Source organism: Chaetodon trifascialis, chromosome 23 (genome assembly GCF_039877785.1).
Source record: "Chaetodon trifascialis isolate fChaTrf1 chromosome 23, fChaTrf1.hap1, whole genome shotgun sequence".
NCBI classification, from domain to species: domain Eukaryota; kingdom Metazoa; phylum Chordata; class Actinopteri; order Chaetodontiformes; family Chaetodontidae; genus Chaetodon; species Chaetodon trifascialis.
This window is the reverse complement of record NC_092078.1, coordinates 4,737,299-4,762,521: the sequence shown is the minus strand read 5'-3', so window position 1 is coordinate 4,762,521 and position 25,223 is coordinate 4,737,299. Positions and strand designations below refer to the sequence as shown.

Here is a 25,223-nt window from a genome sequence, read left to right as displayed (position 1 = left end):
CTTCATAAGCAAGGTAGTCTCGATGCATGGAGGAAGCTGGTACACAGTAACACACCACTACTTCATTTTTTTTATTAGTTTATAAATAGAATAGAAAAATATTTTCCTATACTGAACGTACTCCAGTGTTGTTTTTACATCCACACTTCACATCATCCCTCACAGAAATATGTGTGCAATCAACACTGGACTGTAATGCAGAACTCCCTTTAAAAATACAACATATTAGAAAGTGCAACGTCAAATGTGCTTTCTCTGACTTTTCATAGCACATCATCATGCTGGGTGCAAACGTGTCAGCATCAAGTGTCAGTTCTGGGCAGCAGTTAATAGCGTAATAATTTAAATCAACATCACACAGTAAATCTTTTTGGCTCCAGCAGTGACCGACACTATCCAGTGTTTTTTGTTTGTTTTGTTTTTCAGTGACATCTTAAATAAACCAGTGTCTACATGAACATGTTGATGGGGTGTGAGACCTTTGAGCTGAGCTAGTTTTCCTTCCCTGGTTCATTTTCATTGGTCTTAATAAGTAAAGTTATCCAGAATTTCACAATAAAAGCACACATTGGTACAGTACAAGCTTTTTTTTTCTCTTTCCTGTGCTGTGAACCATCCCTTGACCCCTCAGATTTATCTTGTCCTCTGGTCAGGGTTAGAAACACTCGGAAAAGACAAACTAGTATCACAGAGCTGTTTCAAGTACACAAACGGCCCTATTTTTCCTACATTTATAGACACAGAATCGTCTGTATACTGTGACAAAAAAAAACATTTAAAGTTGAAAAAAAATGTAAATGCTGTTTTATAACTCAATGAAACAACAATGGAGTGAAAAAATTTAAATAACCTAAAACAAACAGCAAAAATGATCTGCTTGTTTCTACAATATCCTTCATAAAACAACAGTAATCTCTGGTACAGCTAAGATGGATCCCTTATTTTTCCCAATAAATTAATCTTACATGAACACTGTTCCACAGTGCAGGAGATTCAGCCATGTCAAGTGTACCAAAAAATAAAAATATATGTTTCCAGAACAATACAGTAAAAAGTGTGACGTGGACTTCACCCACCAAATGCAGTTTGACATGAGAACCCAGATACAGATACGATAAACAACACGGTTCTCCATGAAGTGGTCCATGAGAAGAAAGCTCTGTGCTTCCACTTCTAGTCTTAGTCTTCATTTAACTGGTCCGGATTGTATTTAGTGTCTCATCCAAAAGACAGAGGCAGTTGCTCTGTAGATGTAAATGATTAACAGGTGATATCCTGTATTGCTACATCTCAGTTTCAGCGTGAAGTCAGTGCAGATGCTCATGATAATTACAGTAAACATACAGCCGTATTTTCAAGTCCTTGCCAGTGATTGTGTCCACCTCCGCTGACAACCATGACTCCTGCAGCGTCAGTTTAGTTGCTCAAAAAAAACGATGCGTCTGACGCACCAAACAGTAGCAAACATTTGCGGCTGATGGCTGGACGCCGGTCTGCGCGGTGACTTTAAGTGTCCGATATTTGACGGTGGAGGTCAGAAATGAGGGGACGATTGGTCCGTGTTAACGAAGTAGGTGGTGAGGTCCCCTTTGCCCTTGACATTGACTACTCCTCTGAGCGTGACGCTGTATCCCACGCTCTCCACCATCTGGGCTGTTTCCTCCGTCACCTGGGAGCAGAAGAAGAGTTACAGAGGGAGTGTGTATCAATAAGCTGTCCACTTCACCTCAGAACTAATGAAAACATGTGGCAGGTGGCATTTACTGTGTGGTCGATTATTAAAGTTATTTTAAATCATCTTTCTTATTGAGACAGGATGCAGGATGTGTGTCACCATATAAGCCCCCTCTGTCCTTCTGGCTCTTTCTCTCTCACCTGGATCTTGTCCAGCACTCCTGTGCTATCCATCCTGCTGGCCACGTTCACAGAGTTCCCCCAGATATCATACTGTGGTTTATGAGCTCCAATCACTCCTGCAATCACTGGACCGTGGTTTATTCCTGCAAGTAAACAGCAGGGAGGGATGATGAAAGGTTCATAAACACGGAACACAAATTTCTCTTTCTTGAAGTCCCTGGTGGGAGGTTTATTCACAGTCTATCACAGTCAAAGTGGTTTTGACCTTAAAGGTAGTAGACTGAGATTTGAGGACTAAGAAATAAGGTTTAGGCGCCTGTCTTCTGCCCTGTCTGTATTAACCTAGAGTAAACTCACCGATCCTGAGCTTGAAGCTGTTAAAAGAGTGTGTGTTGATAAGCTCCAGTTTGCCCATCAGAGCTATGGCAAACTCCACCATGGAGCGCACGTGACTGTAGGACATCTCAACTTTCTGTAGGGGGAGCCAGAGATCATGTTAATGTAGGCAGGGTATTTTACCTGAAGTGTTTGCTTTTAAAACATCTTGTAAAGTCATTTTGGATGAATGGATGGACACACTGAATTATGAGAGAGTGAGCAAACCTTTCTTTCGTCCCCCAGAGGCGAGTGTGTTAGCCCCGCAGCAGCCATGTACGTACTGCCAATAGTCTTAATCTTCTCCACTGAGGAGAATTTGGGCTTAGAGAGAAGCTGCATGGCAAAGACATGATGGTGAGGAGAATGTGAGACAGAGACAGTCAGAGACAGGAAAAGTTCCAACATGGTGATGCTGACACTGATAGTATATAAACAGTGTCCTCTTCCTCATACCTCATCAAAGTCTGATATGATCTCGTTGAGGAAGCGCAAACACTCCAGACCGTCCCTGTTGGCGCTGCTCTCACTGTAAAACTCTTTGAACTGCGGCACCGAGGCGAACATCACACACACGCAGTCGTATGACTGACTGTACAGGTCCTGAAACACAGAGTGTAGAAGTAAAGGACTTAACTCTGACATGCATTCTGCAAATGTGGCAGACACGAGAGGCGAACCTGTTCAGCTGCTTTTTCTACATGAACGTCCATGAGCTCAATGCCAAGCTTCATGTCTGAGTGTCAGTCTCTTCTAAATGTGGATTTCTACTTTTGGAATTAATCTTTTCAAACAGGTTAATGGTTGAGATAGTATAAAAACATATTTTCATATAAAAACAGGCATTAAAATGCCCCCCAGAAATCAATATTTTGCTGTAAATTGATTGATTCTTTCAAGTCGCATTGTTTACGATGGATAATCTGCTGCACATCTCTGCTGTGTTTAGTTTCTTCACCTGGTTGCGGACAGTTTTGCCCATGAAGGAGGCGGCGACATGGAGCGGCAGCACATTCTGAAGGAGGAGCTTGTTGACGTTCTCCATGGTCTCCATCTCCTCTCGCTCCATCTGGAAACAACGCTCCAACAGGAAGTCCACGCGGCAACCCAGCTCGTCCTGAGACGACAGAGTACAAACATGTCTGAACAGATCTGGATGTCATTTCAAAATGAGTAAAAAGAGCAAAAACACTCCTTAAATGGCAGAAAATATGTACTGTATAAACAACACACACATACAGTACCTGTCTGGCTAGTATGAGGCACACGATGTAGAAGATGACCAGCCAAACCCCAGACATGATCTGAGGGTCCTTCAGCACTCCAGGCCTGTGGAAAAACAACATATTTAGAGCCACACTGTCACATAATCTGGACTACTGACCTACCGTCACTCTTTTCTTCTTTCCATTACATAATTCCTCAGACAAGAGTGTTTTGTATCTCACAGTCAGTGCGGCCTCACCCCCAGGCAGGCCTCTAGCTATAGAAAGCTCTTGAATAAATGATGGTGATCTGAAACTCCAGACAAGGTTTCACAATCTGGACTTCTGAGTGTCGGACAAAAAGCAGGAATTTTACCACCTTTGGCTGAGCGAGACAGGCAGTGTGAAGACAGTGCATTAATGTAGATGAGTGGAAAGTGAACTTTATCAGGATTACTTAGAGTCTGTGTGGGCTGAAGCTTGCAAGTTAGAGCACTTACGCATAAAGCTACCTTGAACCCCTGGTGTTAAATTCAACTGCACCTGCAGTGTCACTCACTTGGTGTCATTATAAAGCAGGTCAACGAGGCAGTAGGACCTCGGGGCGTAAACATGGAGGAAGAGGGCCAGGTAAACCACCACAGCGAGGGTGAGCAGCAGCGCCTTCACAGACATGCACGTCCTGACGAACACGATCACTCCTAGCATGGCCAGCAGGCAGCAGTACAGGTAGTACTGGATGGTTGAAGAAAGAGGAAGGCGGGAGGAGAAGAAATGTGGGCTTATGACAAACCTGATTTATGAGCAATGTTCAGAAGCAGACATAACACAGCACGAGTAAACCAACAGGGATTAATATTCATTTGCAGGTGCTTACAGGCACAGTGTAGAGTTTGAGACCCTCCAGCTCTGTCCTGTTGGTAATGGATGTGCAGTTGTTTCCTGGGAGAAATAACTGAAAGAAGAACAAGAGGACAACAACAAAGAAACACTGATTTATGGAACAACAAATTCATCGATGAATGACAGGAAATATAAAAAGAAAGACAGAGAGATTCTGATAAAATTACTGCAAGGGACGAGAGGAACTCACGAAGTTGAGGATGGCCATGAGCAGGGTGATGAGCACAGAGAGAGTGACCACGAATAGCCGCAGCGCCGCCCTGGTGGAGACGCCGCGGGACAGCCCTGATATCCACTGAACGCTCAACGGCATCTTGGAACGCCACTTCTGAAAACAAACACACATTCAAACACTTAACGCAGGAATACTGAGCTACAGTGTCACACAGAAACTGTTCAAATTATGCTCTAAATTAAATTATACTCGAACGAAACACTTACAGTACAATAGAAAAAGCGCCTGACACTTAACCACAGATAGCGTAGATCACCTGGTGACATGGAACTCTGCACCGATGCTGTTCAGTGTTACTACCAACAGGCCACCAAGTGTTCATTTACCTCCAAGTATCCAGTGCAAGCGATGGACAGGAGCAGCACCAGCACAGGGAAGATTGCACCGTAGGACACAGCCATCTCAAAGTTACTGAGAGGGGGTGCAAGCAAATCATTTACACTAATTATCCCTCATGCAAGAATGAGCAAATAAAGATGGTAAGTTCTGCATCAGTGAGACTCTTTTATTTAATTCTCAGCAAAATAAATATGAACGTGTGAATGTGACTGCCACTCACTTCTTAGAGACAAGCATCTGGACGGTGAAAAGAGTGACGAAGATCAAGGCTATGCAGCTCATCGACTGGTGCAAACCCTTTACTTCTGAGAGGCGGAACTGGAACACACACACAGCTAGTTGACAAATACAGGAGAAGTAATTGATCTGCAAACACACACAGGCACACATCATGCTCGCTCCTGCTCTTTCATGCATGCACACTACTGCATGTATGACCCTATTTACTTTTCCAAAGTAAAATCAGAGAATGAAGCTACCTGTCTCTCCAGACTCAGGTCGTTAAACAGCAGAGTCAAGCAGTTGAGCTTCTTCAATCTCCTCCTTAACGAAAAATAAAAATCAAAGAAAAATAGAATCAGAAGAGAAAATATCACAAAAGTCTTAGGATAAAATAAGGAAAAAATCTAAATATCTGTTTTTACAAAGATCAGTATGGTCTAATGTTACAACTTCTAATCACAAATTTAGTCTTTACAAGCAATGATTCGATGTAGTTCACATTAAAGAAGCTGCTTAAAGGCCAATCAAAGACAGCAGCAGAGTCAAAGAAATGTTACAGCAGAATTTGGGTAAAAACTTACCCTGCAATGTCCATCGTGTCCAGTGATCCCCTCACACCATTATCCACAACCAAACTGGGACAAAGCAAGAACACAATAGGAACAACTTTAACTACAACAATTTACTCTATTCCACATTCAAAGAGCTGCATATTTTTTCTCATGTGTTTAACATATCTGGGAACTCACCAGGAGGGGCTGTTCTGGTAAGGTGGTCCTTCCTGAAGCAAATACACACACACAGACACACACATTGGCAACAGAATGCATGACCTATCGTCACCTCTCCCAAATATGTATTTTCATTTCTATGCACAGCTCAGTCTGTGGAAAAAAACTGAGCAACAAGTAGGCGTGGAGCACAAATACATACTGCAGAGGGATGTGATTGGTTCTTGACAGCATTAGTGGAGATGATTGGCTTCTTGGATGGCTTGGCATCAGGGTTGCTTAGGTCTGCAAAGGGGTGGATAGTCCGCCAGGACTGCAGGTACTGAGACATCCGGACAGACGCCCGCTGCCTGGTCTCCCCTGACGCAAGGGTGTTCGCCTGAAATTAACACGGAGATGTTAATGGACGTCTTTTTCTGTACGAAATGTCTTCTGTGTGAAATTACACTACACGTACATGGACTCAAACCACGATGTTCTTGCCATTACTGTTCTTTTTCTTTCATAAGGTTTCATTTTTGGAAGTTCAAGTAAACAAATAAATAATGCTTTATAGATAAGACGCTTTAAAGTGCAAACCACAAATATACTCTGTAACAATACGCACATAAAGACTTTAAAGTGGCTTTCAGGTACAAGCCTGAAGATGTGCACAGACCAGACACGAAGGAAGCTTTCTGAAAACTCTTCAAAAACAAACTTGACCACAGATTACAACACATGCACTCCATAGATGTGCACACCTACCACTTTAGGTCTCCTGGAAATGCTGTCCAGCTTATGGGGGTCAATTACCAGGTAGGTTTTTCTTCCTGTGAGAAGAGGATCCCGACTCCCCCCACCCCCCTCCTCCACTTGATACGCTCCATTCAAGTGCTGCAGTGTCTCCTCTGTGATGTGGACACGCCTGTTAACAAACATAGCATGAAAACCAAAATGGGTTAAAAAAGGTATCCTCTAACGTCTCCACCAACTCTGAATTTTATCAGATTTTAAGATTTTCTCACCCAGGAAGACCTCCAGACTCCATGTGATTGGCTAACGTAACGTCATGTGACCACACGTCATACTGCCACTTCTGCAAACCAATCACACCACAGAGCACGTTGCCAGTGTGGACGCCGACCCGCATGCTGATCTCAACTCCTGTCGCCTCCTGAAGTTTACTGCAGGAGACAAAAGTATTACACATCAACATGTGCTACTTTTATACCACCTATAATAAAACCGTGTGTCTCAGACTGTTTTAAGCGTCCCAATTTCCTGAGATTTAGTGAGGGGACATACAAATTTCAGTCCAAATTAACATTAAAAGCAAAACTGTTAAAACACTAAGAACACTGAGTAAAATTCAAACTCAGACGTCATATCTAAGAATATGATGGTCAATACATTTGCTTGAGGTATAATAGTGTGCGTTGAGGTATAATACACAGCATATAGTGTGGTTTCAGTTGAGGAAAGGCTAGTGGAATAAAAGGCCACGAGGAAGCTGTACAGAGAACAGTAACATCAGATGCAAATTAAGAGCACTGGATGGCTTTTATTCCTGAGGCTAGGAAAACACATCAAATAACGCTGGGGAAGAAAACTTCAGATGCATTCAGATAAACGGACCTGATGGCGGTGCACATGTCCAGCCCCATCTGAACACAGTTCCTGGCGTGGGTGGGGATGGGGTCAGGTAGACCAGACACACAGTAGTAGCAGTCACCCAAGATCTTAATACGAAGGCACCCATTCTTCTACAGACAGAGGGGGGGGTGGAGAGTTAGCTGGTTCATAACCAACACAAAGAAATGCTGAAGGAATGAGATGTGCAGGTGTTTTCACCTTAGCGATGTCATCGAATCTTCCAAAGAGCTTATTGAGCACGACGACCAGCTCCTCTGGTGAGCAGGTACTCGCCAGCTTTGTGAAGCCCACAATGTCTGCATACAGGATGCTACACAAACCCACACAGACAGAACTATAAGGCATGTAATCATATGATCATAGCTATGGATTAAATACAGTCAACATGAAACAAATAGACAAATTTCCCTGATTTAAATGCTTACAATGATCCCAGGAAAACAAAAAGGTTAATGGGGAGGAGGACGGAGAGACTCAGCTACAATAATGTAAGAACAGTTTGATCGTCACCTGACGTCTTTGTGCTGCCGGATATACAGGCTGTGAAAGTTGTGGAAGTTGGGTTCATTCTCCTCCTTGCTCTTGGGCTTGGAAAGCCTCTTTATCACCTCCGTTTTCAGCTCCATGGCAATGTACCGTGGCAACACCGACAGGAGGAGCTGCTCCTGTTGTCAAGGACGCAGACAGGATGGGGGTAAAAATGCGTGTGGAGACGGTGGGTGATTAGTTTTGAGACCCTGTAGACTGGGTCACTGGATTTCTATCTTACAGAAGTGACGATCTGTTCAGAAAGGCTGCAACACAAATAGGCCACCATCAAAAGCCTCTTTGAAGCGACGCCATGTTTACTCAGTGGTTCACGTTTCATCTATTTGTTTACCTGCTGTGAATAGTGTCCATTTGGGTTTGCCTATTGTATTGCTGCTAGGCTTCAGAAAAGTGAATGATTAATCTATTGACTTAATAGCCAGAAAAGCATACAGTCCAAACCAGGTGAAGCTGTCGAGGTAAAGAGCCCTTTAATGAGAGCGATTGCACTTAACGATTTTAAATTCACAGTAACTGAAAACAAGAGACATTGACTGAATTTCTACACTGCAAAAGTATCCACGTGGTCAAATCAGCATTTATCAAGTGCTGACAAGCAGAGCTAATCAAGGTGAAATGAAAATGAAAACTTTGAATGAACTCTGAACTGTCTAACCTGCTGATATTTCTTTATTTCCTTCTGGGAGCGTATGGCGCTGAACTTCTCTCTCTTCTGATTGGAGATCCTGAGATCGTGCTCGGTCGTCCACAGATGGAAAATCCCCACGCAGTTCACACATCCAAACAGCACCGCATTCGCCACCAGCTGAGCAGGACGTCAGACGAGAGGAAATGAGATTATCGATCGTTAATTATGCACAATAACAACGGAGCAGCTGGACCGCTATTGTGATACATCCATATATCAGTGTGGGAGAGTTACTCATTGGACACTGAATTTGTGTACATTATCAATGTATTTTATTACTCAATGAACACCACCCTCTGTTAAGCACCATAAGACAAACAACATGATGTAAGAGCAGGTTCAGGACTTCTCTGTTAACTAAACAAAGAGTGATGCAGATCATTTATATATTTTCCAGCGTAACTGTAAACCCTGCTGGTCACAAACCACAAAACAGTCTGGTACAGGCTGACCTAAATTTCACACATGATATTTGAATATGGATGGTATTTTACAAAGAGGCTGTTTGTACAGGCTGGTCATTTGCAAATGTTTGCCTGCATATACTCTACGTACATTTGATGCTTTATTATGTGCAGGTACTTGTTTCTGACTGGATGTTAAACTATGGAGTGGCATGGATAAAGCTGTGACTGAAAGGAAAATCTGAAATCTATTTAATATATCGTGTTGATCAGTGAGCTTCCGAGGTGCTCATAGGTGAATTTTTTGGACCTTTGAACAGAGCTAGGATAGCTGCTTCGCTACTTCGCTATATATTTAACTTACAGACGTGAAGGAAAGAAAGTGAATATGCAAGTTTCACAAAATGCCAAACTTTTCACTTGTATGTATTCCAATACAGCAAATCTTTACCTGGAAAACCAGGTCGGGTGTCTCTGGGCTTGTGACAGGGACGTAGACACTGATGATGATGATGTGCGAAACACTGGTCCCAATCCCAACCATGATGGCCCAGGCCATGGAGAGAGGCAGCACTGTGTACACGCTCAGAGACAGGAAGAGGAAAAACGCTACCTGAGAAGGCAAATCAGGGACAGTGAGGGAGAAGAACAAGAAGAAACGTGAAGAAACATGCAGCAAGTTAGAGGTTAAAAACATTTAAAACTGTTAACTCAAATAAAACTTGTCATTTCTTTCTCGTTTTGCTTCCTTCTCACCTGCTCCCACGTAGTGACAGGTCCTCCAGTGAAGATGAAGACTATGGCAGTGACATACAACGTTCCCCAGACGAAGAGGGCCAGGGCTCCTCCACAGCGCCTCACTGTGGCCAACCAGGGCAGGCAGACGAGCAGCATGGTACTGAGACAGAGAACCACGCACACCACTGACAGAGCGGCTACATGGACATCAATGTTCTGTGCAGAGATGGGCGAAAAGTGCAAATTAGCACTTGAATGGCTGCTGAATGATGCTGCACTTGAGACTTGAGAAAGATAATAGAGGAAAAGTTCAACTTAAAGGCAGTAATATCTTCAAAGGTTTTCTCTACTGCTGCGTAGCTGCTGTGACAATCAGTGTTAAACCTATAATTCAGTTAGCAGACACAGAGGCGAAGGAGCACTTTGTGTTCACGTGCATTTGCAAGGATCTGCCTTGCACTGCCTGATTTTGACTCAGCTGTTTACCATATTCAAGAAGCACCTGTCTGCTCTACACTGAAATTAAAATGCCTTTATTCATCAGACATGAAAGCCAGGCTGAGCTTTAAACAGCTGGTGCAATGTTTTTAATCTGCGCCTGCCATGTGAAGTAAAGGTATTTTCATTTTTACAATGGGACATGATGTGTCATACTTTTTTCCTTTTTGATTCAGGGAATTAAAACCGTTGTTGCTGACTTCCAAAGTACCGGCATGTTAAAAAATTCATTCCACTGATGCATGAAATCCAGAAAATGCAGAAGACAGAGCTGAATAACTGAATGCATTTAAACAGAGCGAATATTTGCATAAAATACTGACAAAGCTTGAACAAAAAAGCTATTTAATTTTAATGGTTCTCCAAATAAAGAATAAAACTTTGTTTGACTGGCTGGCAAACTAACAGCACACTGGTCTTTTGTACGTTTACGATTAGTAATTTAGACTGTCTTCTTCATTGCAGGCTCACACAGATGACCTGTGTATCCACTGTTTCCATGTGTCCACTGTTGACACAGGAATGACACACTGTGTCTTAAAAGTGTGCAAAATATCACAAATACCCAGTCAATTCCAGGATTTGTAAGGTTTTCCTGAACAAACACCTTCTGGTTTTGGACTTTTGGTCAGACAAAACAAAATATTTGTCACATCAATTATCAAAACCTATATGTCAAACACACACAGAAGTTTGTGAAGTAAATGTGAAATTCAAAGGTCTGTGTGTGTACATACATATGCAGCACACCCCTCACAATCACGCACACAGACACACACACACTCCATGTCTCACCCTTCCTGTGGTGGGAATGAGGACGATGATGGCCACACAGAATGCCAAAGACAGCACCAGTCCAGACAGCATGGCCGGAGTCTCCTCCACACACTGCAGACAGGCCCTGTGGAACGCCTGATAGCAGCAACACATCCCCTCTTTCACAGTCCGCCTGGACTGGGTGCTTTGCCTGTCCTCATCTCTGTCCTCCTCATCCCATCGGACATCAATGCTGTCCCTTGCTTGGCCGACTTTGAATGAAACGTCAGGGAATGTGGGCAAACTGCCACTGAATGAGTTTCCTGCTTTTGGTTCAGCAGTCAAGTCTGTTTTGGAATCATCTCTGTCATCGTCTGGACTATTTTTGGTGTTTTTGTTAGACTGAGAAGCCTCTAAAGTGGGTCCTGAGAAATTGACAGGAGAGATACAATTTGTCTTTTCAAAGGAGGCTAAATCGAGCACAGGTGACACTTCATCACAGAGGTCAGTGCTGAAACTGGTGCAAACATAACCAGGGCTGGATTTTGCGCTGCTGTAGTCAGAGTCGCTGCAGCCGTTCGTTTGCAGTGAAGTGCTGTTGTTAGTTTGTAGTGTATCACAGGATGAGTTGACTGGGGCATCGTGATCCGTACCCTGCAGAGTCACATCTTTTCCCTTCAACAAAGATTTGGCCTTGAGAGGTTCAGGGACTGGCTCTGTTTTTGCCAGACCCACCTCTACGGACACCTGGGATTCACTGAGTCCCGATTGCAAAATGTTAATGTCACTGCTATCTGCTGCTTGTTTCATGCTGTCTGTTGTTTGACTGAAGTCGTCAAGCTCCAGGATATCGCCTCCAGTGATTTTGCCCTTCCCATCACTGGAGACGACCGTAATGTCTGGCACCAAAGACACCTGCGATGCTTCTTCTCCAGGCCTCCCCTTTTCCTGAAGACCTTGTGACTCGTCTGGCATTGTGACCTGTGTGAGTGTAAGGGACCTCACCCGTCTATCAACTTGTCACTTTGCTTTTTCCGGCTGTCTGTCACCCTGTCTGCTCACCTACATGATAAGCACACACTGGAGTAGTGTTAACTCCTTTATCTCTTTCTTGTCAGGTGTTGTTTAGGTCTGTGCAGTAGGGAGAACTTTCTGCCTATGTCTGTGTGTCAGATTACATGAATGACAACAACAACAAAAAAAATCTGGCAATTTTGAGGCTGTTCCAGTGAGAGTCCTTTGTTTTGAATATGCTCCTTCAGCTAAAAAGACATCAAACAGACCGCGATGATGATAGTGATGAAGATCGTGACACACGTTCTTTCTGAGGTTACATAGATCCTCTAAGTTCCCAGAGATCGCTGATGAGGAATCTTGAACCATTGCGTAATCTCCTTCGATGAGCGCTGGTCCATACTGAATTGAAGAAGAGTCTCACTGCCAAATAAAACAACAACAAAACAATTAGCCAATTAAAAGTTAGAGCAGGGTCAGCAAAGAGCAAAGAATAAACACACAAATTCGCTGCTGAATTTTCTTTTCTGCCTCTAGCAAAGTCCAATAATGACGGCGAGGAAGTCATACCTGCACATGGTTTTAATGCCAGTGCAATGACAAACTCACTCCCCATTATGCAAAAAACTTGTTAGGCTAGCTGCGAGCTCTTCCCCAGTTGCACATGCTCATGCACGACACACGTACACACTGTTCAGGTGTGCTAGAATGACATTTCAGCGACGCACCCAGTGCACATTAAAAACATTTCTTCCATTCAACACCTACATTCAGTGTTTCACTCTGACCTGCATCAGTGTTGCTTTCCTTTTAAGCTTCTTCTCCCCATCATATGACTCTGTCACAAACACCACTGGATCTCACAGCACTGTACAGACAGCACACAGCACAGAATATCACGGCTATCCGTCTCTGTCTGCTCCAATGTCAACGTTAATTCCAGGATTTAAAATCTCCCTTTAATCTGGCTCTTCTGCTACAGGTATACATCTGATTTAATCGCAAAGTCATGGAGGGATTCAACAGTAATTCATCTGATTCATCCGTTCACCTTTCCGATTGACCTTAAGCTGTGCCCTTTTACATTAAATGACAACAATCTGGTTCCTCTTCTACACTTACAAATGAGGTACTGTGTGTCTTTAATGCCAACACACCTCTGTGAGGCTGTGTGGTAAAGACAGTACATTTATTGTTCTGAGTTGTGTGAACTGTCGCTCCACTGGTATCATTTTTCCCTGTTTGGTGGTTTCACTACTCTGTTCTGTTTGCCTGTAAAGCACTTTGCAAGAGTACGAGGGGTTTTCCAAATCTAACTCAGGGCTCTTTAGTTCAAAATCAAACCAGGGACATTGTATTTTTACTACAGAGTATTTTTTAAAAAGGTCCAGCTTCTTCAGTGCTTTCCCAATTAAGATCAAGGTGTACCCAGTTAATTTGACTCTGCTATCGCTTTTGGATGAGTGACATGTTTTCAAATTACAGACACTGAATCAGAATCAGAAAAGCCTTTATTGCCAAGTATGGTTTTACACATACGAGGAATTTGCTTTGGTGACATTGGTGCATGACACATCTAGTAAAAAATAAGCTGTTAAAGTAGTAAAAAATATAGCAATATAAATATATATACACAAGTCTTTTTTTTGGAAACACACTGGCTAACATCTCCTATCGTACCTTAACCTAGAGATACAATTTTATTCGTATTATTGATTAATCTGTCCATTAGTTTCTCAATCCATTTTCCTTGGTCCTCCAATTACTGTTTTTTTAGTTACAATTTGAAACCCCCAATATATTAAGTCTATACAAAACCAGCAAATCCTCATATTTGAGAGGGTGCAACTAGCAAATGTTAGCCATTTTTGATTGAAAAAGTAATTTTCTGTTCATCAATTAATGAAGTAATTGACTATTTGTTTCTGTCTGTATTTGTTTATGTTGATTATTGCACGTATGATCCAGTTTATTTCGTGATTCTGGTGATAAACACGTATTTTCCATGCACGATGCCCTCCAATTCAGGGTAAATACAGTTGTGTGTTTCATTAGGTCAAAGTGGACCAAGAGCATTTTAGAAAGAAATACTAACAAATTATTATAATACAATTGAGTGATGGCAAACGGTGTCTTCACCGTTTACTCCGAATGACTGTTTTAACAAAGCTATCTTTAAAATCTTCCTAGCTTTATCTGTGGCGTAACGGATGATGGAGAAGCAGGTGTAACTTAGCTATGCATCCATAAGTCACTTAAATAATCAAATCACCTAAAGATAGCTTAAAGATGTGTCTCATGATAAAAAATATCACATTTATTGCTCAAGTAGGACTTAAGACTAATGCACTAACAGGTTTTTTATCCTGCTGTAATCGTTTATTGCCTACCTTTGTATGGCAACTCTACGACGTTACCAAACAGTTAGCTTTAGCTAGCTTAACGGTTCTTTTAGTTTAATATTTTTATCGGTTCAGTCACTTTTTAAACTTAATTGAAGAGTTCAAGGGACCAAAATGACAGGACAGGAAAAACTACCGGGTTTGTACATTAACATAAGGGTTGAGGCAGGAAAAGTAATTTAGAGGAACCTAATGTTTGTACGCTTAGATAGCGTTAAATAATTTTCTTAACGTTACCTCATAGTTTATTAACGCTAACGTCTCTCTCGTCGCTCCCTTTACCGTCGGTCAGCTCACACACACGGTGTTCAGGTTAATTTCCCTCCGCGTCTTTCTCCTCCGACATCCTTTAATTGTTGCCACCAACACCTATAACCTTCAGAAAAGTCAAAAATATCCCCTTAAAAACGTCTTTTCTTTTAAAAACAGACGTTAGAAAGTCCCCGTCTGGCTCTGCGCACGACAGCGTGAGGCACGCGCGCGAGGCAAGTGAATGCGGGGGCGTGCGCACGCGGGCACGAGCACCCTGGTCCAGCTATGCAAATAGGAGGCAGAGAGATGGAGAGGAAGGACAGGTCAAAGGTCAGACTGCAGCAGGACTGGAGGAAGTATTCAGATATTCATTTCGTGCAAATACTCTAATTATGTAAAACTGGGTAAATATAACCAGAAAGGGAATCATTTTCAGCACACACTGAACATTGAGCTGAATTAAATTGCACTAAAAAGAGTAAGGATAGAAGAAGAAGAAGAGAAAGTATGTATGCATGTATGTGATGAAAACAGCATCTCACTGGTTGCAATAAAAAAAAGATGGCACACTCTTTTATTACAGCAGATAAAAATGGAGAAATAAAAATGTCCCAAAGAGGAAACATGTCCAGATTTAGACAAATGAAACGAAGTTCTCCCACGTGACCAGTTTCAACAGCGAGAGACTGAATGAGTAAAAAACAAAGAGCATATACTCTACAGTCTGTTTAACCAGCCTGTACAAATAGTTTCATCAGCTGAAGAGACGTCATCTCTCCCTCCTCTGTGTGCCCCTCTGTCTTATTTGTTGTTTCAAATCAAGCTTGTTTATTGGTGTAGTAATATTTCCCTATACTCTCAAACAACCAATTTTACAACATCAGCAAACACACACACACACACACACACACACACACACACACACACACACACACACACACACACACACACACACACACACACACACACTGTTGTAAAGATGCAGCTGCAGGTTTCAGTACCAGATGGAGGCCATGCATAGTCTTAATGGTAATGCAGTGTTTCATTGCTAAACTTGTTCTATGATGGCTGGGATTCACCTTGAAACGTTCAAATATTTATCACTTTTCTCAATGAGTTTTCTGCATGACGCTCAGAGATACTTAGCACACTTAAGCACCGTGCAATTTAGAGGTACATCATGAGGATGTATGGTTGGTGTTAAGTTTAATAGCAGTATAATGCATGTTGTATTAATATAAAGTGTCCACACCAGACTCACGCATAACATTAACATACATTTTTACATGATTATCTTTGCACATTACATATATTCTTTCTACTGTGAACATTTGCACCTTTGTGTTAATTCCTCTGTCCACTCATTGTAAAATGTGCTATAGTTCACACATCTCTCTTAATCTTAATCTTAATCTCTCGGACATAGAAATTGTTTAATAGGCATTTAATAGTGTAGTGAATTGTGAGAAGTTTGGACTCTGGATATAACCCAAGACTGGACTGCCAGACAATTGGACATAGCAAAATTGAAATACGAAGACAATTAAGTAAACAAACAAGAGTGAACAACATGGTGTGACACTTTCACTTTCTCTTAACCTGTTTCTATTAAAATAACCATCAAATAAACTATTAACAAAGACCTTCCTTTAAGCAGTGTTTTGGTCCCACAAACTACATTACCATTGATTTAAGTTAAGTACAATGAATGCAAGACCAACCTGAAGTCAGATAAGACATCATGCAGCTTACAGACAATCAAAACACTGACAATGAAGCATGCAAAGACAAATCAAGCATCTCTAGCCGTCATGATTCTGGAGAAACACCTCATTACATGCAGTATGTTCATTTTAAAAGCTTGAGTCCATCTGTGCGCTCACATCTGACCGAACCTGCATGCAGCATCACTCGCAACAGCATAATGCTGCAGAAACATGCACAAACAGAGACTGGTGTCCATAAATCTGTAGCACTGGTGCATGCTGGGAGGCTTTCCACAAACGCCGCCCTGCTGGGATTCTCAATTATTTGTTAATTTCTGATTCGCTTGGACACATTTGCATCATGCAGTTCATAGTTAAGACCCTTATAAATAACATCCCTCTGGTATGTTGATATTTAATTTGTCCTTTCAAGTTGTGATGCGTTCACTGCCCCTGCTTCTCCATTACTGTACAGCATGCAAATGTGTTAAACTGGTGTTACAAAGGCAGAGCGGACTTACGGCCACCGCCCACTGTGTCTCACTTTAATTTCAACTCCTGCAGAGGTGAATCAGACATCACCAGACGTGCTGGATCTTACTGACTGGGCGAGTCCACTGAACCTCCTGTGAATATTCTCTGTGTCTTGCTCAGGATGTTCCCAAAATAGACGTGCTGCCTATTTTCACTATTGTTTACAACTCACCAAACCGGTTTAATATCCATCTATTCTCGGAAAGAGCACGCTTAATCCTCCCCTGTGAAGTCCAAAAAAGAAAGAAGGCATCCCACATTAAGGCTTAATGTCGATGTGCCTGTGCAAACACAAATATATGCATTATGTAATCATTTTTCATAGGCTTCAAATAAACAAAACAGAAAAGCTACAATAACAGGAGGAAGCGGAGGAGGGCGACAACAACAGAAACGCATGACTGAAAACAAAATTACGACAAAAGGAGCAACATTCTCGACATTTTGCAGGCGCAGCTGCTCCTGCATCCTCCTCTCTCTTCCCTTTTCTGCCATTTTGGAGAAAAACTGTCCTGAGAAGAATCATAACGTGTGAGTGAATAACGCGTACTCAAGCTCAGAGAGTCTGTTCACGAGGATCTGACAGGACATACTGATTGTTGCTGTGGCTGTTGAACTTAAATATTTGCTTTGCAGTGGTAATATCTGCACGTGTGGAGGGGGAAACATCATAATAAGCTTTTACAGATTCTCTCTCAACACCGGTGTTGGAACGCAGTAAGTACATTTGAAGTACTTGTACTTCACATGAGTCATTTCACTTTCATGATAGTTTCTACTTCTATTGTACTCTTTACTTCACTATATTTATCTGACAGCTTCAGTTAGTAGTTACTTTACAAATTAAGATTTTTGCATACAAAACACACGAGAGCTTACAGAATATGATGTCTGGTTGTAAATTAAAGTATCCAAAAGTATATACAAGTACAGCTGAAATGATTAGTTGATTGACAGAAAATTAATTGGCAGCTATTTTGATAATAAGTCACTTTTCATGTAAAATGCGAATGTGAATGGATGTGTGATTTGTAGCACGTGTTATAATCTGCATATCAGCATTAATTAAATTCTATTAACTGGAATTCAATGCGTCACAGCCTCTGCTCTAAATATTAGAGAAGTGCGACCTCTGGTGGACGGAGTCACAAGATTCATATTCTCAATAAATGGCACCATAACGTCTGAATATCCACGTGATTTCCTTTAATATGAGTCTACATTAAATAGCATGTACAGCTATTTAAATGTTAGTTTAGTTTTTGTCTTTTGAGCCTCAAAATCACCAAATGAATGCTTACAGGGTTGTTGCTAACCCCTAAATCTCAAACAGTAGTACTTTTCCCTCTACAACACTGTTTTAGCTCCCGCAACTCTGGTGACAGTTTTATGAATAAGTAGGTTTAGTCTTGTACTTTCAGTTTTCCAGACTGAGATGATTTTAATCTGCTGATTCCAGGACAGAGACATTTGGAGAACTTTACTCAAAAACTACAGTCAAGACAACATCAGACCTGGTTAAATAAGTCAATAAATATATAAAATTGAGTGTACAGAATCATGTAGGATTGGTTTAGTATTATTCTAGCATGGCAAAACGACATCCACCCCCACAGCTGGTGGTGCTAAAGTACAAATCTTACCCAAACTATCTCTGCTCAGTATTACCTGTGTGCTTCCCACACCTTATTGTCTGCAACAGCTTTTAACCAAACAGGTAGCTGCAAAATCTGAAGTTTAGCAGGTTACAATAAATTCAGAATAAAATAGATTTTTTTGAACCACAAATGTTTTTAAAAAGACTCCTAAACATGGCACATTTAATTCTTTTCTCAACTCTACAACCAACAACAGTAAAGACAAGAGAGAGAATGAATGATCCTATTAACAAGGCTGATGATGAAAACTACAACTTCTCAGGAGGTGTTAGATCAAACCGCTAAGACGACCCTGAGGAGGATGTTTGATGACAAGACGAGAGGAGAGGCTAAAGCCATGCTAGCAGCTCTGCGAAGCTCAACTTGACCTAAATGCTCACACCAGCATGCTAACATGCTCAAAAGAACAATGCTAGCATGTTGATTTTTTGGATGGATTCATCGTCTGAGGACCACGGATGTCTTTAGAAAATGTCATGGCAATCCATCCTTTAGCTGTTAAGATATTTCACCCTTTAGGGTCGACCGAACAACTGACATTAGCGTGGCTAGCATGGCTAAAACCTGGCAGAGCTTGGCTAGTCTACGGTGATGATTAAAGGGAAATTCCTACAGAGACATATGTCCCTAATCACTTTGTTTTAAGTGACAACAAAGGTGGATTATCAACATAATTGGACAATTATGGTGCATCTCCTTTGGGTCCTGGTGAGCATGGCTAGCGGGCGCTTTCCTGTCTAGTCTAATTTATTTTCTAGTCTGGTCCTTTCACCTGAACAGGATCAACACAGGATGCTAAGGGAGGAGAGGGATGCAGGTGGAGATGGTGGAGGTGAATATTTGGTAGTGTATCTGGACTAAAGGGAAACTAGTGAAACCCTGCTTGATAAACTAAAAGCTCATTTTCTGAACAAATCACAAATAAGACAGAGCTAGCCAGGTTAGCATCATTAGCTCTGCTGAATCAAACGTATGCACAGGACAGAGGGAAAGTAGCTTTAATTTATTTTATAAAATAACTTTTAAAACACACTTATTAGACAAGTCAACAGTGGCGAGAGGAAGCTATACATGAGATGATGCAGAACGTCAAAGTTAAATTATATGCGTTGGACTGTGAGCATAGAGTTGGTCTTCTTGTGAAATCCGTCTTAATGCAGATCAGTGGTTAGCCAGTGTGGTCCGATGTGTTTGCTTTGGTGGGAAACACAGTCATATCACTCAAACCAGGGCAAAATTCAGCTTAAGCAAAGTCTGAATTGTCTCAGGGAAAACACCAGAGCTAAACGACGTCTAGTCCTTCTGCTGCTCCAGGATCAGATCAGAGAGCACGTTGATGTCCGTCTCTGCCGGGTTGCACTGCAGCACCAGCGCCACCATGTTGTCCTGACCCGCGAACACCTGACAGAGCCGCTCTCTCAGGCTGGCTGTTTCCTCTCGACTCCTGTCCGCGCCTGAAGCCCCTAGCTGCCTGTGCTGGTGTCCCGCGTCCCATCCCTTTCCATGTCCCCTCCCTTTACCCCGGCTCCCTCCACATGCTGCATCCAGAGCGCCACCCAGAGTTCTGTCGCGGAAGTTCAGGACCTCCGTTTGGGAGCGTGGAGGCTTGGAGGAGGGGAAATTGGTGGCTACGCCGGCAAAAGAGTGGTTTCCTGGGTCAGGAGTCCTGAGAGGAAATAAAGAAATTACAACAGAGCGTTACATAGAGTCATTTTCTTATGATATCTTAAATCTTCAAAGAAAAAGTTTCTCAGCCACCCTGCAGAAAAAGCAGCAAAGGAGAGCTTGGATGAATGTCTGTTAACACCTGTGCTCTGAGCGTAGGAAGTCATCCAGGTGAGGTCCTCCTCTGCCCAGAGGGTCGTCTGGCACCATGAAGTGGTCCCCAACGAACGTATACTGAAGAAGTCTGGGAAGACCAAACCAACGTAATTAGTGGACTAGCCCTTAAAGCTCTTCTCATACAGGAGACTTCGGAGAAAAGCCTCTATCTGTCACAGAATGAGGTAACATAATGATAACTGAGCCTACGGCCAACTGATGGAAGTATTGTAATATTTATATATTTGCAGTGTCTGTGGGGATATTCCTGCAAAGAAATGCTGTTAAGTTACTGCTGATGCAAACCAAACATTTCCTACTGCTGCTGCTTCACATTAAAAGCATTTAACTGGCAAAAGAAGCAGCCACAGTGAGCTACAGAACTGCACACCTCCAGCTTCTCAGCGAAGCTGAGGTAACGGAAGCGTTTGAATGACGTTTAACCTTCTTTTACCTCTTTTTGATGATGTCCCTCCAAACAGTGGACTCATCTGAAAGGTCTCTCAGGTTGTCGTTAGTCACGATCACTCCATCTGTCTTTTGTGCGAGCTGCAGCATGAATCTGTGGCAACAGGCGAAAAGAGAAATGAAAGATCTCAAAGGGACCAAAAGGAGTTTTGTGGCACCCCCCCAGTTCAATCCCACTGTACATACTGAGTCTAAGCAGGGGCTGAGCACACAGTGCATTCAGACTACATAATGAAGTACACTCAGCCAGACAGAATACATACTAAATACAATCAATTTTGTGAGTCATTATTCTCCCATAATGCAATGCACAAGGGAAATAAAGGAACTGCTCACAGCTGCAAAATACTTGGAAAACAAGAGAATAAGCATTATTGTATTGTTTAATTTTCTCTCAGTATGAGATGGTAAATATGTTGATAATTTTGGATACTGCTAAAACAGTACACTAGATGATTGGTATGGTGAGCCCACTGCATAGAATTACTTTAGTTTAACTGAATTTCACTTGGATTTTCACATTTTTACAAACAGAAATGGTTTTGAAATATGCTCCTGCATCATCCTGTAAAAATCATGACTACAGCAGTTTTATTTGCCACACAGCTGCCCTCTGCTGAACATTTAACCGCTTCACTGGAGCAGTTCGCTCAGCAGCACGCTGACAGCAGCTGACGGAGGTGAGAGTGTTGCTCATTCACTTTCACACAGGTTTCACCAGCCAGCCAGCCAGCCAGCGAGCCAGCGAAACTTTCTGTACTGCCGTCTCTAATCTCTAGGGCCTCCGCTGCCACCTGCCATAGCAACGCAGACACAAGACGTTCTTTAGCAGCAGGACAGCAACAGAGTGTGTCTACCTGTCGTCGTACGAGCTGATCCTCTTGCCCTGGACCTCTCTGGAGGGCGTGTAGGACACCAGGCCCAGCTTCTGCAGCGCGCCTAGATAGTGCTGCTCTGAGAGGCAAGAACACACAACACTATGTTTAGACTCACCTCAAGGGAAAAACACACGCCCACACACTCACGTGTTTGCCAAATTCTGATTTGTTTGTGTGACTCAGAGTCAAATATAAGCAGTAACACACAACTGAGGTACCAAGAGCTCCAATTCTAATATTTGTGAAAAAGGAAGGAAGCATTACCGATAAGTTTACATTACATGTATATTACAACTTTTAATTTAGAGAACAGGACGTGCCACATATTCCCTTATTCCAGCTTCTCAAATGCAAAGACAGGCTGTTTTCTTTGTTTCATGAGATTGTAAATTGATCTTTTTGGGGTTTGGACTGTTGATCTGAAGACATCAACTTCCATATTAACTTTGAAACAGTGCACGGGGAACAGGAAGTGGTACCTTTGGTCTTGGGGTCGCTCTTCTGCCTCCACTGTGGCAGGAGGGCGCTGATGTGCCGATGGCCTCGGTCCCAAAAGTGCTGGACGGCCAGAGCGATTCCTCGACAGGAGAAGAAGTGACCCAACCCGTGACTGTGGGGAAAACAGTGTCAGTACAGTAGACAAACCCACGTTTCCAAAACCACGAAGAACACAAGCCCGTTATGAACCTTCATTTGTTTAATCAGTTTTCCCGCTTTGGACATTCTCACCTCATGGCCACGTTGCTCCCGTCGATGATGATCGTCCTCAGCTTCGGGTCTCCGGGCTGGTCTGTTAGCTGGAGGTTGAAGGGCATCTGCAGGCCTTCCAGGAAACGCTGCTCCCCTGTCACCACCACTGAAGAGGCGGCCATGAAACCCCGTTTGTCCCTCACCCTGGTGGGAGACGAGTCTTTCACTGTGAAGACAGGGGGCTGCGAGGCTTGCAGTGCTCGTTTTAAGGAGTTAGAAGACTTCGGGTTTAAGACGTTGTCTTGGGTTGGATGATTTTGTTTTGAGGTGGATGGATTAGGCCAGTAGCTGGGTTGGCCATACTGTGTGTTGGGTTGGAAATTGGTGTGTGGAGGATCTACGGATGAGGAATAAGTAGGCATGGGTGGCCCTTTGACTTCAGGATGGGTGACTTGGTTCGGAGTTTGTGACTTTGTGGGAGGCTGGTGTCGCTTTGGCTGAGAGGTGTATTGATTTGTTGCGGGCTGCTGGAGATTCATAGTCCAATTTAACAAATCTGGATCTGCAAGAGGTGTGGTTAGGTTTGGTACGACTGGCCATCCTTTATCATCAGATTCTCTCTTTTCCGCGGGTATGAAAAGCTCGATTTCTCCTCTTGCTTCGTCCTCTGCTGGTCCAGCCTTTGGTCCTCCTTTCTCCAGCACCACATCATCCATCTCTCTCGGTCCCTCCTTGAGGGCGTCGGTGTCTTTGCTCCCGTCTCTCTGCAGCTCCAGGAGCAGCTGGTGGGTGGATCGGTCAGGCAACATGTTGTAGACTTTGGCTACTTTCTGCTCCATGTACCCACAGCTGGCTGCAGCTTTCTTCATCACTCCCAAGACAAAGTCTTCCTCGTGTCCTTCCTCCTTTTCCTTGGCACTACCCTCTCCCTCAAAGTGCCTTGTACTTTGAGGGAGAGGGTTTGTACTTCCTGTCGCTCCATCCCCCTCTCCCTCAAAAACGTGTCCCACCTCTCCATTATTATTTATCACTTTATGTCCTCCTGCTGCCACTTCCTCATCTTCTCTGTGCTCCGTCTCGCAAGGTCGGTTCCTCTCGCTCTGATTCAAGGCCATGCCGTCTTGATTTTTCTGCTCTTGGCCAAGCTGAACTCTCTGCTGCTCCCGGTCACTGCGATCTTGCTCCTGTTGGACCAAGTCCAGAATCTGCGAGGCCTCTTTGGGTCCCGTTCGAGCAAGGACTCGTCGCACGACGTCCTCCGTGTACCCCATGGCTGTGAAGAACTTCAAAAGAAGCAAAAACTGCAGCTCCTGCTCCTCTTCCTGCCCTCCTCCCTCTGTCACTTTAGTTCTTAATGTTGCCACTTGCTCCAGCTGCTCCTCTTCTCCCACCTCCTGAGGAGCACGGAGGAGTCTTTCCTCAGCACCCTCTGCTCTCCCTCGGGCAGCTGCAGCAGTGGAGAACGACTGGGTGAAGGAGTCTTTGGTTGCAGAGTCTTTCCCCGAACCTGCCGTCATCCCTTCGACCCACCGATCAGTAGTGCTGTCCCATCTACCCTCTGCACCCCCATGTGATCTCGCCCCTGCATGTCCATCTGTCAGTACCAGCCTGGGGTTTGATCCAAGGCCTGATTCTTTCACCAGATCCAGCAGGATTTCCTTCACTGACCCCGGTAACACCAGTAGATCCAGGATGTGCCTGTCCTCCCATTTCTCCACTAGAGTCTTAAAGGCCCGGCGTGAATCCAGAGACTCGCCCAAGCCTCTGTCCCCAGTCTCAGAGCGTCTGGACTGCGTGCCCTCATACCTCTCCACCAGGTCTGTAATAAGGGAGTAGGCTCGCACCACCGGCTCTGCAAGACCTGATATCAGCAGGAATCCTGTGGAGCCAACCTGGTGAGAGGAAAACACAATGACATTAATCTGAGGCCAAATAAAAAAGCGAGTGGACGTTCAGATCAAAAGCAGTTAAACAATGCGAGCAGCTTTGCATCTGAGAGACATGAAATGCCATCCCAGAAGGCCTGATTAGCCTTATTCAGAGGACGGACTTGTCCCACAGGGGTTAAGTTGGTCTGAACGTGACCTAAAAATGACTAAAACAAAGTTTGAGGAGCATGTCCTCTTTGAAATACTTATATAAAAACTGATGAGGAATTTCCAGGAAATTTGTCGCAATGTGTAGCAACTAATAGTGAAAAAGCAAAATGCCAAACGTAATGAAATTTCCCTGAGTTGTATATTTGCGTTTTTAATAAAACATGTTAATAATAGGTTAAAAATTCCCTGTCACAACACCACAGAGTTACGTTACAGTGTTACCTCATTCGGGGTATGACACATTTTATCTGATGGCATAACAGTGATATTGACTAATACTGTAATTTCTGGCCAGAATAAGAAGAATGCAATCTGAAGATGTCATATCATTAGTCAATATCAATATCGTATGACATACCAAGACACTTGTGCTGGTGGGGGATTTGTTCAGAGACGGAAGTGAGTGACAGTTCATCATAATGCCGCACATACGACTGATGTCACGGGAAGGATGTGAGGGGTTAGAAATTCATTCATTCATTCAATATGACGGCGCTTATATCATTCTGCTAACTGAAGCTATGAATTAATGAGGAACTGTCTGTCTTGCTTCATCTAAATGTCAC

At 43.1% G+C, this 25,223-nt stretch overlaps 2 protein-coding genes across 3 annotated transcripts in view; both read right to left on the bottom strand.

Moving 5' to 3' along the window:
- Nucleotides 1–76: 76 nt before the first annotated feature.
- Nucleotides 77–15,042, bottom strand: LOC139351655 (adenylate cyclase type 2-like). The gene is made up of 26 exons (XM_070993642.1): nt 14,789–15,042; nt 11,175–12,572; nt 9,900–10,097; nt 9,595–9,756; nt 8,707–8,856; nt 8,013–8,167; nt 7,701–7,812; nt 7,485–7,612; nt 6,875–7,033; nt 6,615–6,774; nt 6,070–6,246; nt 5,886–5,917; nt 5,718–5,771; nt 5,394–5,457; nt 5,135–5,232; nt 4,902–4,986; nt 4,531–4,668; nt 4,315–4,392; nt 3,997–4,172; nt 3,477–3,561; nt 3,191–3,349; nt 2,689–2,835; nt 2,461–2,568; nt 2,215–2,329; nt 1,876–2,000; nt 77–1,669 (listed from the first exon to the last, which is right to left on the bottom strand). Exons 2-26 carry the CDS (start codon nt 12,108–12,110, stop codon nt 1,535–1,537), a joined length of 3,936 nt encoding a protein of 1,311 aa, XP_070849743.1. The 5' UTR covers nt 12,111–12,572; nt 14,789–15,042; the 3' UTR covers nt 77–1,534.
- Nucleotides 15,043–18,401: 3,359 nt separating this feature from the next.
- The window catches only part of khnyn (KH and NYN domain containing), a 133,983-nt gene continuing 127,161 nt past the window's right edge, over nt 18,402–25,223 (bottom strand). For both annotated transcript variants that reach the window (XM_070993210.1, XM_070993209.1), the window contains 6 exons: nt 22,598–24,450; nt 22,348–22,478; nt 21,848–21,944; nt 20,977–21,084; nt 20,509–20,610; nt 18,402–20,367 (listed from right to left, as the gene is read on the bottom strand). In XM_070993210.1, coding sequence (XP_070849311.1) covers nt 19,995–20,367; nt 20,509–20,610; nt 20,977–21,084; nt 21,848–21,944; nt 22,348–22,478; nt 22,598–24,450 — 2,664 coding nt within the window. In that variant the 3' untranslated portion in view covers nt 18,402–19,994. The remainder of the gene's footprint in view (nt 20,368–20,508; nt 20,611–20,976; nt 21,085–21,847; nt 21,945–22,347; nt 22,479–22,597; nt 24,451–25,223) is intronic.